A 15,974-nucleotide genomic window follows, 5' to 3' on the forward strand; every position below is an offset into this window, starting at 1 on the left:
GAAGGAAGGAAGGAAGGAAGGAAGGAAGGAAGGAAGGAAGGAAGGAAAAGCTAGCTCTTTCTTACAGTAGGATGCCAAATAATAAATTTAGAAGAAATAAGGAAAATAGAGAATCACCACCACAAAAGTGATTAATTTAGACATGAGTGGTCATTGTATGGAAGTACAATGAGGACTGGGAAATTGGGCTAATCTCAAAATAATTCCCCACAAAATACTAATTAGTTACAAAGGGGGAAATAGTTAATTTAAGAAAGAGAAACCTTATAGACACCAACATGACCAGGTAATCCAGCTTAACATCACCAGTGATGAAACAGGTCAACATGGTGTTACTTCTAATGAGATGCATTGAGTAGAACACAACTTTATTTCTGAGTAAATCCCCACCATGATTGTATGGTATGAATTTAATCATGAGAAAATTTTAGGTGGACCAAGGTGAGGTTATCCTAAAATGAAAGGCCTATAATCTTTAAAACCTTCCAGGACATGAAAGACATGAAGACACTGAGAGTTCGGGATGTTAATCTAGTTTTACTTGCATTCCTGGAATAAACCATACATGCTTTCTCTTTTATGATATGACTCTTCATATCTTTTTCCAATTTTTATTTTAGAGTGCAGATGTGTGCATGCACTTTTAAAAAATTGGTTTGAGTTCTTTAGTTCTTGATACTGATATTTTGTGATAGTTTGTAATTTTCTCTTTCATTTTATTTAAGCTATTACTTTAAGAACAAAGGTATTTCATTTATTATGGTCAAACTAATCATTTTTTTCCAGTTCATGCTTTTTAGGCTTATTTAAGTTTTAGGAATATCCATCTATATATTTCACTTAGCATTTTAAAACTTTGTTATGGACATTAATGTCCTTAACCCATCTGGAGTAAATTTTTTAAATAATTATTTTGAAATAACTTTGAACTTAAAGAAAAATTGCCAGAACAATGCAAAGAACTCCCATGCCCCTTCACCCAGAGATTCCCCAATTATTAACATTTTACTGTTTGTTCCATTGCTGTCTACCTATTCCCACTATCACTATTCCTTTTCTGAAACTTTTGAGAGCAAATTGTAGATGATGTCTCATTACCCCTAAACACTCTAGTGTGTTTACCCCTCCAAATAAGGACATCCTCCTGTATAATCGGCATTCAACTCTCCAATGAGGAAGTTAACACTGTGTACCATGTCTAATTCACAGACCCCATTCAAATTTTGCTAACCGTCACACAATTTCTCTGGCCTTTTGGTTTAGGATCTTATCTAGGAAATGCAGGTTGCATTTAGTTGTCATTCCTGTTCTGTTTCAGTGTGGGCGGGGACCATAAAGTATTCACTTAATGATAAATCAATAAGCTGTGCATCTTTTTTGTGCATTGTTCTCTGTGTACATTTCATTATAAATGTTAATTTTTAATATATTTATTTTTAAATAGAAAGCTAATTACATTCATACATTTCAAAAATAATATTACTCCCAGAATTATAATTTATGCATTAAAATCAATTTTCCTTAGTCAGTCATACATTTAAGGCCTAGAAGTTTCAACTAATTTGAAAGTGATCAGAGTGAAAAATCACCTTACAAGTAGCAGATGCAAAGGGAGACCCAGGACTCTCAAAGTGGGTTTTTACTGGGACCCTTACCAACATAGCTCCACAAAAATTTCATTATTCTCCTAATTTAAATCACTGTTTAAATATGGTATAGTTTTTGTCTTTTTAGATTAAAAAGCTATATATATTTACATTCATATTTTAATTAAGACTTTGGTTGAAAGTATAAAAAAATGACAGGTTTAATTTATGAGAAAGATAATTGCTAGACCTATCTATTCTAACATAGCAGTGGATTTTTTTTTGACCAAGAAACAGAAGTGGAATTTCTTACTAGCCATGGCAACTGCTTTTACAAATAATTTCAAAAGGATGCATTCGGAAACAGCAGCTTCTAGAAAGTCTACTTATGATGGATTGGTAGAGAGTTGGGGAATCAGATAGTCAATTCTTAACCTGTTGGCGATGCAAGAACACGAAACACAGGGGCCTGACACACACCAGGTGCACACGTGTGTGGGGAACATATGCATACCCACTTGCTGAGACTGAGACTGCATCAATGTAAACTGAGAAAGGAATTTGGTGCCAACTAGGCTTAAAATTAGACATGGTCTCTTTCTGGCAGTTTTAGGGATAAGGAGTTTGGCATATTTATAAGCCTTAATTATGCAAACCTACTTTCAGGGATACCTTTGGCTCAAGTTGATATTCAGACTCAAACAGTGCTTATGACGTTTTTTCTATTCTGAACAGTATTTGTTTCTTTAACTTCAAACATAATTGCTTATCAAAAGGAAATATGCCCTTTGCAAGAAGTTGACCTAAAACATTCTTGCATGGACTTTTCTCCCCACCCAAACCACAGTATTCTAGAAAATCTCTAGTTCACAAAATTCAAAGGTGAAACCCTCCTTGGAAATCATTTAGTAGTTCTCTCTCCTCCATATTTCAGATTATGAAACTGCAACCCAGTGTGGGGACAAACCAAGGTCATCGCAATACTGACAACTTAAGGCCTAGTACCTGGGTTTTTTCACTCTCGTTTATTGCTCTTTCACCTCAGATATGACCTGGAGTGGACTTTTCAAATTAAAAAAAGAAAGAATGAAATGTTCTTCAAGGCCACCTTCAACCATGGATATTGCCCCCGTTGTTCCCAAATAGTTAGCAAGCGTAGGCAACCATGGATTTCATTAGCCTGTAATTAAGGAACTAGAAAGAACCAACCTCTCATAGAGCTGCGACTTGCAGAAAGACCTGTAATTTTTAAAATAAGAATTACCTTTTACACACACACACACACACTAGCATTTGCTTTCAACCATTCACCCCAATATCATTCATGTACAGTACTAACTCCGCTCTCTCACATCCTCGCTTTCAAAACAACCCAGAACGGCGAGGGCAGGCTGGGGCGCAAGGGGAGGAAAATGAAGAGGGAAAGGTCCGCGAGGGTTCCAGGGGTGGCGCGGTATAGCAGCGCTGGGAAGAAACTATCCAGGACAGGCTCCTGAGTTCGAAGGCGGGCGCTCTGCGCACGCGCGCAGGTCTGGGGGCTGTTGCTCTCCTGCACCCGGCTTCGCTCTGCTTTATTTAGCCCGTTAGTGCTGTCTCTCCCACCCCTAACGCCCCAAGTTCGGGATGACAGGGGATAGGATGTGGGGGAATCCCAGGACACTCTCAGAAAACGACATTTGGACGATCCAAGGAGAGTGGGCGAGCGGAGGAAGACCAGGACTTTAAGGGCAAAGTCTTAAACTGCCTACAACCCGAGGCTCTGCAAGAGTAGGAGAGTGGAGCCCACACCTCAACACAGACTCAGGGAAGGAAAAGCTGAGGCCCAACCAGGTCACTGGACCCCCGAGGGTCGGGACCGAGATGTAGGCGGGGCCGAGAGGAGGGCGGGGCCGAGATGTGGGCGGAGCCTGCTGTGACTCCCTCGATGCCCCGCCCCTCGGACCAACCTCCCGCACTGCCATTGGAGGGAGTCGGGGGCGGGTCCGAGAGACACTCCCCTCTCGCCACCGTCACCCGCCACGCCCCCTGCCCGCCCACGGTTTTGGCTTTACCAGGGGTCTCTGAACGCAGGGATAGGAAACTCCCGGAGTTACCGCAGATCCCCTGGACGTTGGAAAGGCGAATCCCCCTGCTGCCCCACCCACGGGCCCGGTGACGTCACCGGGGGCTACGTGGTTCCAGCACCCCGGACCCGGGACTCCGGGACTCCGGGCCCTCACCTCCCCGTAGGTGGCTCCCGCGGGACTGGGCCAAGGTCGCCCCGCCTCCCCGCGTACTAGCTCCACATCACGAAGTGCTGCAGTCATTCCTCCCTCGCTCCCCCTCAGCCCGCACGCTCCCCGGCCTGTCCCACCCCCTCTTATTTTGCACTTTCTCTCCTTTTCACACTGTCCATGCATCTCCAAATAGCTGAATGAGTGTGGCGACCGGGTGATGGGCGCGCAGGTGGCATGCTGCCTGGAGAAGTAAATTCAATATCTCCTTAATCTGTTTGCATCTATTCCTTATTTAATACCTTGATGTTTTTTCGTGTGTTCTTAGAAGATTTGGAGGGGTCGTTTTCATTTATTTTTTCTCTTCACGAGCTTAAAGTTGGCTGATTGCCTTCTTTAGCATTTGATTAAAGAAGCTAAGATTTAGGCTTCTTTTGGTGCTGAAGAAGGAAAGAAAACCAAAGCCTAACGGCGTTTAGATAGAAAATAGCCCTGTTTATTTTTCATTGTCAACTCAAGCTGTCGCGGATAGCACCTTGCATAGAGCACAGACGCAGCTGCAGAAGCACTTTGTTGCAGAGTAGGCTATGTCTACACAGGGTTTGTGCCCAAGCATCAAAAGACAGTGCAGGTGTGTGTGGATCTGAGTGTGTATACGTGATGTACGTGTGTGCGTGTGCTTCAGGATCAGAAAGAAGCCCGCATACTACCGATTACTTCGGAAATTTCCTAACGCTCTGAGAGTTAGTAAACCTCTAGTATCGATAATTGTCTTTGCAGAGGCTCCTTCCTCCGTACCCTCCCCACCCCTCAAAAAACAGTTTTCGCTGTGTCTCTTGAAGTGGCCTCTCGCTGGCTCCGGCCTTCAGAGCTGGTGAAATTCACAGAGGGCACGCGGTGTATATTTCAGGGCGCCCCAAGTGAAGACCAAACCCCTGAGACCTGGGCGTGTGCGCGCGATCGCATTTAGTGTGTGCGGGCGGGCAAGGAGGTGCTCGGCTGGACTCGCGGGCGTGTGTGTGTGTGTGTGTGCGCGCGCGCGCGCGTGAGTGTGTGCTCACGCGCTCCAGGCTGCGCCCAGAGCTCGGCTGCTGGGTTAGAGAAAAAGAGGGTAGGCCAGCGCAGGAGGCAGGCAGCCGATGAGGGACGCGGGGGTTCGCATTTATAGAGCTGGTTTAGCTGTTCTTTTCCTCTACCGCTCCTTTAAACCCTACTGCATCAAAGGGAGGGGGCTCGATTCGCTGTTGAGCTTGTGGAGGAGTGGGAGCAGGTTGAAACAATCGAGTGGGCGCGCCAGGACTCCCCGGCTCCAGGCGGGAGGGGAAGGGAGCCCCGGTTCTGCGCAGGGAGGGGGCGGGGTTGGGGGCCCTGGGAACTGCGGGGAGGCGGGGATGACCGCAGGGATGGGGAAGTGGTCACCCCCCGAGGCAAGATTTCGTTCGATCACACATTAATTGGAGATATCTGATTAATTCCAGCTTCTGATGACTATAAATGGCGGTCTCTACCAAGGTGTCTTTAAAAAAAAAAAAAAATCATTACGTGTCATCCCCCACGTCAGCCTGCTCGTGGGCGTGAGGCTGTACTTCACCCGCCCCTCTAATGGAGTGAACCATTCCCAGCTCTTCCCCCCCACCTCCCCGTTCCCTGAGCCTCTCTCTCTTTCTCTCTCTCTCTTTTCTTCGTTCCCTCTCTCTCCTCCCTCTGCCTTCCCCGTGCATAAAGTCTCCGTTGCTCTTGGAACTTGTTGGCAATGCCTATTTTTCAGCTTTCCCCCGCGTTCTCTAAACTAACTATTTAAAGGTCTGCGGTCGCAAATGGTTTGACTAAACGTAGGATGGGACTTAAGTTGAACGGCAGATATATTTCACTGATCCTCGCGGTGCAAATAGGTAAGTGGCCGCCTGGCCAGGCTCGCAGCGGGAGCAGAAGGCTGTCGGCCCGGCCCGGGGCGCCGTGGGGTCTGACTGGCCCGAGGCCGCCGGGGCGTGCGGAGAAGCCTACAAACCCCCAGGGGTGGGGGCATCGGTTCCTGGGGACTCGCGCGTCCCGGGTTGGTTTTTCTAGAGACTCCAAACGTTCTCCAGGAAATGTGAGCGGCTAGCCATTTCAGGAGGGGGTTTTCTCTCCCCTTTTTTCCCCAAAGAGCATGTTCATTTTTGCTTCTCTTCTCGGGTTTGGTGTGTTCTGGAGCAATGCATTGGCCTCTGCGATACTGCAAGGTATTATTTTGAAGAGTCGAAAGGTGAATGCAGGAACAAGATAGCTAGGCCCCTAGAACTGGAAAGTTTATGTGCAGAAAGCAAAGATATTCCGGGGCTTAGACTGCTGCATTTAGAACTTTGTCATTCTCCCACCACCCCCACCCCACCCTCATACCCTAGCTGCAGCGTTTGCACCGGGCACGCAGACCGGCTGGGGGGCAAATTGAGAGTGATAGGGAACCCCAGAGTACATATTTTGATGTGCTTATTGAGGAGGTTGAATTCAGCCAAATATATGTGGATATAATTTTCTATGAGCATTTGATTGTTCCTTTCTACATAGGTATTTGTATTTTACATATAGGAAAGGGTTAAAAAGGACAGATTTATGTAGTCCCCATTTTATGTTAAGGAATGTCGAGTCCTAGTTACACTGTCATTGGGTTTTAAAAAGTTCACATTTTCCATCCAGAAACGAGGTTATGGAAGGGAGCACTAGAAAACCCCCTTTCTCATGCAGGTCAGAGCATTAATTAACGTGGCCTAAAATGAAACTGAAGCAGATTATTAATAGAATGGACAAGAGAAAAAATAGGAACTCTTCAAACGGGTTTTCTAGAGACAGAGGGAATTGTTGCCTCCTGTCATTTCAGGCTGTAGCATTCTTTGCAGACAAATCCTTGCAGTATTGGGGTGGGGGGGAGCTTTAGGGAATTGGTTTGGGGCAAGAGATGAAATGCATAACATTTTTCTTCTGGAGAAATGTAAAGGAAACAGGGCTTGGAGTTATCTATACAATAAAATGAATTATTTGTAGTGAGTTGAGTTTTTTATGCATTTGACATGATTTTGAGTATCTGATTTTCTTGCATGAACATTATAGGGATTTTAGGATGTGTGGATGCAGGATGTTGGCGTTTTCCTTTAATTCTGAGAAATGACATGATGTTTTGAATCTGGTTGTTTTGAATCTCCGACATTAGTGCAAAAAGCTGCAATAAATAAAGAACATTTTTTATTGCAGCAAATTTCTTAAATATTGGAAATAAGTAAATATGGCATTTTACAAATAGTCTGCAAATTTTTAGAGAGCAGGAGATAGTAGTTATTTTGATATGGAGATTTTAATCAGAAAAGGTTTGGTGCTCTGTTTTCCTAGTGAGATATAACCTGACTTGCGGAGGGAGGGGGGTAAAAGGCAACGATTGTGCATGAAGGATACACTTGGAACACACTAACCTCAACCTGAAAATGACCGTTTGTTGGCTGTGCAATTAAAATTGAGCAAATTCCTTTCCGGGTGTCCTCTTCTTCCCCGCACCAGAGCTTCGATCTTTATTAATTCACGTCTGGGAGCTGTCCCAAATCATTGACATTTGGCAATAAAAGTGGGGGACGGGGAGGGACGGGGAAGGGGAGAGGAGGGTGAACGCAAATGAAGCCACGGCAGGAAGAAGTTTGGAATGAATGGAAGGTCGAACAAATGAATGAACGGATGGAAATGGTACAACATGCGGACACCCAGAGGACAGGGAAGGAGCCCAGGTCGCCCGCCCGAGCCTCGCTGAAGCCGGGTTCAGGAACAACAGAGAGGGTCGAGCAGACTGCGACCTGAACAGATGCATGAGCTTGCAAAATACGTCCCTAGCGTGAGTTACCCGCCTCCCCGAGCCAACTAGAGACCAAAGGATGTAGCTGTAAAAAAAAAAAAAAAAAAAAGAAAGAAAAGAAAGTAAGAAAAAAAATTCACGACTTTTTATTTTACACACGCACACACTCACACATGCGCAGTATGGAGGGTCTTCTCCAGCAGCGTCTGGAAAGATAACGTGACAGGAGCGCTTCCCGCCCCAAGCAAGACCCTGTTCCCCTTTAAAAAACTGTCAATACATCTTAGGGGCACTTTATCACCATCGAGATTGAGAGTGGAGGTAAGAGATAAAGGGAGACTGGGGGCGGGGGGGCGTGGATGAATTGTATTTTATTTCTTCCCTGCAAAGCTGCATTTGTGGCACGCATTATAGAAGACGACGGATAGGATTTGATTCATTGTGGTTGCGTTTCTGTTAGAACAAGTGTTCTTTTATTCTATTCTGTTCTATCTGATATTGCAGCCGCTAGGGCTTTTAAATATTTCGCGTAGGAGTGGGGCGGGAGACTTGTGAAGGTTTACATATCAGCCTGAGCCGAAATCAAAATTAACCTTAGTCCCTTCCCCAGAGCTTCCCGTTCCGGATTAGAAAGCGAAAGGCCCGCCTCACTCTTCCTGCAGCAATTTGCAAATGGTGCGCTCTCAGAGACTGCTGCAGGTCCGGTCACCTTCTCCCCTTGTCTGCGTCCCGGGACCAGCGGTAGAGAGTAGTGAGGGGTACCATCCTACTGGAGACATTCACACACTAACCGCGGCAGCAAGAACACTGCCCAGGAAAGGGCTCCCAGGGTCCTGGGCATTGAAGGCCGATTTCGATCCTGAGAAGATTCACCCCTTCTTTCCCTCCACTCGTCCCAATAGCACACATCTGTGCTTCTTGCGCGCCCTCCTGGCACACGGAGTGTTTTTGGCCTCTTGCCATCGAACGTTTAGCCTGGTTCTTTGGTCATTGAGTGGAAAGAAATGGCCACCGCAACACTTCTAGGTCTGGACCCTGTCTCTCTCTTCGGTCCTGCGAGGCAGGATTTGACTAACCTGAAGCCGCGAGCGTGGAACTCGGTGCGGCCTGAGCCTTTTCTTCCTCCTCCTCCTCCTGCTCCTCCTCCTTCTCCATAACCACTACCTCCTCCTCCCACCACCCGGCTGCTACTATCCCGCCACCCCCTCTGGAGGGAGCCCCGAGCTAAAGGCGAAGAGCCCCTGGCAACAGCCATCTGGGCCCTCAGCCTCAGGGCTGGGACTGGAGAGGAAAGGTCTCAGCCAGCTGCTGGAGAAAGTGGTAGCAGGTTTTTCCGGCAACTAAGAGTGTGGGGGGAGCTGCGCCTCGGATGGAGGCGGAGGAAGCAGGGGGCCCAAGGCTCACGGATCTGGCTTCCGCGGAGGTGACCCGGGGTCACCTGCGCAAACACATCGTGACCTTACCAGGCCCTGACTGCCCTGGACCACTCATCACCCCCGCCTGGTCCCGGGAGCCCAAGCTGCTCTCTCCCCAGTGGGGCGGGGCGGGGGGGGGGTTGCTTGGAAGATCTCACTCAAAACCCAGACTGCGCGGTAGGCAATCGGTTTTATAATGAACCAATCCACTTGGGTGGCTGCCGGCGGCTTCCAGAGACTTGATTAATTTATTCATTCAGCAGTGTTTGCTGAGCGCCCACCAAGGACTGGGCACCAAATCGAGGCTCTTTTGCGTGATGTGGCATTAAGTTCAGCTGCGTGGCCCAATCTTTTGTCGCCTCCCTACCTCTTCCTCCTATCCCCATTCTGCTATTGAGACCCCCTCTGTCACTTCAGAAAAAGAAGATCGCACTGCAAAAGCCCTCGCCCAGGCTTTCTGGGGATGTGTTGGGAAATGAAGGGTGCGGGGAGAGTAGAAAAAGGGAAATAAAGGAGAAAAGGGAGGTGAGAAGAGGGGACAGTGGAAACCGCAAAAGATATAGAGCTAGATTCTGGAGGGAGCTGCGGGACAGGAATGGACTTACTAACCCTGCCCGCCCGCACCCAATCAGACACGGACAATCTTCAGGGACACGTAGTTGGGTACAGGCCAGCCTTGCCGGGGCCACGTCTTTCCTTCACCTTTAATAATGGCGCGCCCGGAGGCTGGGCGCTAGTAGACACCGCTCGATGGGGCGAAGCCGCTCGGAGTAGGGAGTGGGCAGTGGGGCTGCAGGGCGGGATCTCCGCGCTGCTGACTGGTGTCCCCTCCTCCCTGCAGCGTACCTGGTGCAGGCCGTGAGAGCAGCGGGCAAGTGCGATGCAGTCTTTAAGGGCTTTTCCGACTGTTTGCTCAAGTTGGGCGACAGCATGGCCAACTATCCGCAGGGCCTGGACGACAAGACGAACATCAAGACTGTGTGCACGTAAGTGTCCTCTCTGACCTGCTAGGTTCCTGTTTTGGGTTGCACTGCTGAGGTCGGAGAAACCCGCCGGCACGAATCCAAGCATTCTCGCCTCTCCCATGCTCAGGACTTGGCCAGGGCCGCACTGCTCAAAGAGATGCTATAGCTTGGAGTGGGCAGAGGAGGGTTGTTCCTCTTGTGGCCCAGTCCCATCTCTCCATGGTCCCCTCCAAACGCACAGAAGTGTGCACATTAAACACACTGGAATCCAGGGTGAAAGTCAGAGGGAGCTGCTACTAGTTCTTCGCCCTGCTTGGAGGCATTATTCCTAATTCTTTCCTTCTGCCCTGAATGAGAGTCCTGCCCCACACTCTCCGAAGAACAGCTGGTTTTAGTTTTAGGTAATACCAAGTTTGCCTAAAAGGAAAGTCTCTCATCTATTTTGTCCATTTCCTGTGATTAAAACTCCCTTCCACTACACACCTAGAAAGCTGGCTGGCAGCCAAGAGAGTACAGGTCCCCCTTCATCTTTCTAGGATAGAGGCTGAAAGAATATTTTGTTTTGTGCCAATGACTTTGCCCAAGAAGAGCATACCTGGGCAACCAATGACTGCTGAGTCTGTAATCATTTCCGAGGTTTAGGGTAGCCACCCTCCTTGCTTTTTTGTTTTCCCCTCTTTCTACATCTGTCTGCACGTATTCCCAGGCCAGGGAAGCTAAGGGCCCAAGGAGAGCCAAGAATGAGTTCATGGCCAGGGCCAGGGGCATTTTCTCACAACTTGGCTAGAAAGCACTCCCCTCACTTACAACTGTGGTGGCCAGCAGAGACCAACCTGTGTTGGACCGGCAACATTTTAGCTGCTGTGGACTGAGAAGTACTCCTATCTTCTGCAATATACATACACTTTTATTTCAATTTTATTTTTCAGAATAGCTGGAACATGCCCCCCCCCAGTCTTTCTAATAAAGTCAAGCAGGTGTTCTTTGTTCCCCAGGGGTCGGAGTGACCATTTGCTGCACCACCTTTTTTTTTTTTTTTTTTAACGATGAATTCCTTTCTAATTCCCGCTGGTGGGGTGGGGGCGGGTGTTTATTTGTTTAAATTATGAGTATTAAATGAGGTTCAATGTTGCTATACATTTTTCTAAATACCCTGGTACCCAGCAAGAGCCACAGCAGCTAAGTAGCTGATAACTTCCTATCAGAAAGGACCAAAAATCTGCATCTGGAGTGCATACCTATCTACTATAAATCAAAATGTCTGATGATAGATAAGAATATATAAAGCACAACAAACAGTTAAGTACAGATCGGTTCCCAAATATTCCATCATTTGCCAGAACTTAGTTAGTCCGAGATATTTTAATTTTTTAACAGGACTTTCATCATGAAAAATGGAAATGAGGAGGGCCCCTCTCAGAGGTTGCAGGCCACAGCTGTGTCAGGGCTTCCACTCAGTTGGTGGCACTGGTTGCAGAACATCCTGCTGAAGCCCACCTCCTCTCAGTCCCACGTGGATGTCTGTCCTTTTCCACCTTGTCTGTCTTTCAGAAGGGCTCTGTTCCCATCTGGGCATGCTTAAAGAAAGGAGAGATTTAGACATCCTTTGAGAGGTGCAATTATGTAGAGAGCTGTCCTTCCACCTCGAGTATCTCTAAATATTGCTATTTATTTCCAGTTGAGGAACCTGGATGCCCTATCCCCCGGGGACCCAAGTCCTCATGAGTTAGAGACTGGGGGAGGTCAATAGAAAACAGCCAGAGCTCAAGGCAATCCACCAATCATTTATAATTTTACTATTAGCCAGAAGATGGGGTGGGAGTAGAAACAAGGATAAATCGAACATGGCGCCTGCCTTCAATGTGCCTACAGTCTAGGGTAGCAAGCAGATGGAATAGATAGGAGACGATGCAACCAAATTGCGGGGGAGCGGTCCGTCGCTGGTGACTTGGCGCTCAGAGCCGCGTGAGGTGGGAGCCGATCAGAGTCACTGAGACACACAGATCGACCCAGCGCCGAAAGGAGACAGCGCCCCAGGAATCGATCACGGGTTGGAATTATATTTAGTCTCGGGATCTATTTTGGGTTTTCAGAAGAAAGGGGGACAATAAAAAAAGGACAGGTTGGATGAAGGTTGTGGGGGCAGGGCTAGGAGCTGAGTCCAGCAGGAAGAAATGGCTGAAGGAGATGTGGAGCTCCGGCAGTGGCGGGAAGGGAGAACAAGGAGTCAACTGGAAGGTTGTCATAGGTGGGCAACACGCAGCCCAGGATTCCGGCCTGGGGGTCTAGGCACTACACCCCTAAGGCTCTGGAGGGAGGCCAAGTCCACGAAGAAGACTGGGGGCGGGAGCGAGAAGAGGACGGACCAGGCGTGCAAGGGCCGGAGCACAGAGGTTTGCAAATGCAAGTTTACAAAGCTGGTTTCCAGGGGCTCGGGCGCTAATACTCACCGACCCCTGGGAGGTGAGGAGCAAGCAGGAACCTCTTAATCGAATTAGAGCTGGGGGGACTCTGGAGAACAAGGCGAGGGCCAAGGAAGACCGAAGCAAGTGAGGATGAGGAAGAAGTGAGGGACTTAACGGAAGAAAACCGAGGGGACGAGAAAGGAAGAAAACAAAGAGGGGAAGACGAAAAAAAAGGGGGAAATGGTAGAATGGGGAACAAAAGGAAGAAGGGGAGAGAAAGAAGGCGAAGGTCGGTGAGAGAATAGCAGCGTCAAGAGGGAGGGAGACAGAGGGAGAAGGGGAGGAGAAAGTGAGAAGCCCAGAGGGGAGGGCCGCGCTCGGAGTAAGTAACCCATCTTGCAGGCTAAGAGGCATTAATGGGCGGCAGCTTGCAAGGCTTAGCACTGTTTTCCTAGCTCTCCCCGAGGAGGACGAGCAATCTGTTTGCGCAGGCCGAGGTGCCAGCGCGACGCAGCGGGAGCGGCCTGGCTCCCGGCTGCCGGGTCTCCGCCGGGCACCCGGAGAGAGAAACCAGACCCGGGAGGGGGCGGCCCTCTTCTCGGAGAGCTGCTTCTAGGCTGGGCCGAGGTCTGGCGAGGGCCGACCTTGCTGGATCCCCACGCCAAGGCGGTGGACTGTGGGTAGGGAGTGGGAGCCTGCGGAGGGTGGCGAGGGCGGAGGCGCACTGGCTCAGGCCCAGGGTCCTCCCCGCGCCCAAAGTGAACCTGCTTCTTCTGTTCTGTTCCTCGCCAGATACTGGGAGGATTTCCACAGCTGCACGGTCACAGCCCTTACGGATTGCCAGGAAGGGGCGAAAGATATGTGGGATAAACTGAGAAAAGAATCCAAAAACCTCAACATCCAAGGCAGCTTATTCGAACTCTGCGGCAGCGGCAACGGGGCGGCGGGGTCCCTGCTCCCGGCGCTCCCAGTGCTCCTGGCGTCTCTCTCGGCAGCTTTAGCAACCTGGCTTTCCTTTTGAGCGCGGGGCCGGCTCCCCCAGCGCGCCCACCCACACTCACTCCATGCTCCCGGAAATCAAGAGGAAGATCCATTCGTTCTTTGGGGACGTTGTGAATCTCTGTGATGCTGAAAACACTCATATAGGATTGTGGGAAATCCTGATTCTCTTTTTGATTTCGTTTGATTTCTTGTGTTTTATTTGCTAAATGTTACCGATCAGTGAGCAAGCAAGCACAGCCAAAATCGGACCTCAGCTTTAGTCCGTCTTCACGTAAAAATAAGAAAACGGCAAACCCACCCCATTTTTTTTTTTAATTTTTATTTTTTGGCAAAAGAATCTCAGGAACGGCCCTGGGCCACCTACTATACTAATCATGTTATTACATGACAAATGATGGGCTCCTCCTAATAGGAAAGAGTAGAGGAGAAGGCCAGGGGAATGAATTCAAGAGAGATGTCCACGACGGAAGCATATGGTGAATCATTCACGCTCACGCCTTTCTTCCACAGTATCTTGTTTTGATCATTTCCACTGTCCATTTCTCCTCAAGAAAAGTGAAAGGACAGATTGTTGGCTTTGTGTTTTAAGGATAGGAGGGAGAGAGGAAAGAGGTTGGGATATCTCGGGTTAGAGGTAAAGGCTGCCAGAAGAAATGCTGCTAAAGTCACTGAGAGGTTCAGCTTTACCTGCTGTTATTGATGCATCTTTCCAAGTCCACTGCCTTTCTTTTCCCTCCTCTCTTGTTTTAGCCGTTACACATACAGTAATACCTGAAAATATCCAACGGTATAGATCACAAGGGGGGGATGTTAAATGTTAATCTAAAATATAGTTAAAAAAAGATTTTGACATAAAGAGCCTTGATTTTAAAAAGAGAGAGATGTAATTTAAAAAGTTTATTATAAATTAAATTCAGCAAAAAAAAAATTTGCTACAAAGTATAGAGACGTATAAAATAAAAGTTATTGTTTGAAATGGGGGTGTCGGCTGTTTTCTGCCCCAAGCCTGCTTTCTTGGCCGAGTTCTCAGGGGTACCTGAAGGGACCCATGCTGCCAGGTGGTTATGCACCTGCTTACATGCCACTTGACAACCTCCTATCTTCTAGCAGACCCTCCTCAACTAGGACACTTTGCCATTTCCCTGAAATTCTGTTAAAGAAGAGAAAGAGGAAGTTATTTTTTAAAATAAACTAAAAAGCAGAGATCTTTTCTAGGTGAGGCTTGTGGGAGCCCGGCTTGCGCTCAGCTGAGAAAGCACACGCAGACCAAAAGCCAGTAACTGGCCCCGCGGTCACTGCAAGCCGTGCTCTAACCACGACTCGCCTCTTCCTCTGCGGTGGCCAGAGGCAGCTTGCAAAGGAACCGCCATTAAGGGCTCCAGCAGAGGGGCCGAGAGGCTGTGGTCCCTGGCAGGGATCAGGTGAATCCTTTCATAATTAATAAGACGGCTCAGCCGAAATGGCGAGAAGACAGGGCCCTATTGATCAAGCAGTGGAGCAGCTTCCACCTGTCCTATTTATAGGCCCCGCATGGCCTTACGGAGAAGTAAACATTCGAGAGTAAACACAAGCAGAGGAGGCTGGCGTCCAGGGCCACAGGACTAGAACAGGCTCGGGGAGAGAGAATCAAATGTAGGTCTCTGGGTTCAATGCAATCGAAATCTGATTTCTTAGATGGGGGCGGGGGGCGCGGGGAGCTGCAGAGGCCCCCGGGACGGGGACGGGGATGGATGGAAGGAGGCGAAGGAGGCTGCAGCGAGTTCCCGCGCGGTGGAGCCCCGCGGCCGCAGCCTAGAAGGGTGCGCGGGGGCTCTGAAATGCAATGTGTAAACAATCACTAGAGTAACAGTTCATAAATCAAACCCAGTAGGTCGCAGCACAATCAGCATTCCCCCCACGGATTGAATTCCAGAAACACATGCGTCCCTGCGCCCGAAGCACTAGAAGCTGCACAGATTCTTAATGGCAGCATATATTACCGCGGCCAGTTCACGCACGCGCCGCGCCGCGCCCCGCCACTTCTGGGAATACGTTAACCGCCTACCCCCTCCTTTGTCGATCCTGGATTCTCAGTCAAAACCAAACCAGATCCTCACTGCCAGCGCCTAGTGGTCACCCATTGGGCAACACTAGTTATTTGGAAAAATAGTTGGGTTTTGATCCTTTTGTTTCACAGATTATTTTTCCATCTAAGTGTAAACAGGATGGTTATAAGCCTGGGCTCAACCTCTGGAATTCAAATTAAAATGACTGAGCCTATTTTAAATACGAATCTATTTAATGAGGGGGCGGAGAATGAGGAGAAGGAGGGAGGGTCTTCTGTCCTTATTGCCAAAATAGCGCGTCGCCTCCTATCGGTATTTTTCCCTCCACAAACTGGAGACCAACTAGTGCGCATAACTGGGCCTCTTGCTTGCCAAAAGAAAACGCACGCGTTGTTATCCCTAGGCTTTGGGGAGAAAGGACCCCCACGACACAAGGAGGATGCCCCTTCCCTAGCAGCGCGAGCTTCCCATCTAGAACTCAATCTCCTTACGGATCTGCGAACAAGCGAAGCTGAGGGAGGCGGCGGAG

General features: G+C 48.6%; 1 protein-coding gene across 1 annotated transcript; it reads left to right on the forward strand.

Moving 5' to 3' along the window:
* Nucleotides 1-5,009: 5,009 nt before the first annotated feature.
* NRN1 (neuritin 1) lies at nucleotides 5,010-14,376 on the forward strand. Its single transcript, XM_039869404.1, has 3 exons — nucleotides 5,010-5,691; nucleotides 9,870-10,014; nucleotides 13,191-14,376. Exons 1-3 carry the CDS (start codon nucleotides 5,637-5,639, stop codon nucleotides 13,417-13,419), a joined length of 429 nt encoding a protein of 142 aa, XP_039725338.1. The 5' UTR covers nucleotides 5,010-5,636; the 3' UTR covers nucleotides 13,420-14,376.
* Nucleotides 14,377-15,974: the final 1,598 nt, after the last annotated feature.

This window comes from Pteropus medius, unplaced genomic scaffold (genome assembly GCF_902729225.1).
Source record: "Pteropus medius unplaced genomic scaffold, Ma_sr-lr_union100, whole genome shotgun sequence".
Classification (NCBI taxonomy): domain Eukaryota; kingdom Metazoa; phylum Chordata; class Mammalia; order Chiroptera; family Pteropodidae; genus Pteropus; species Pteropus medius.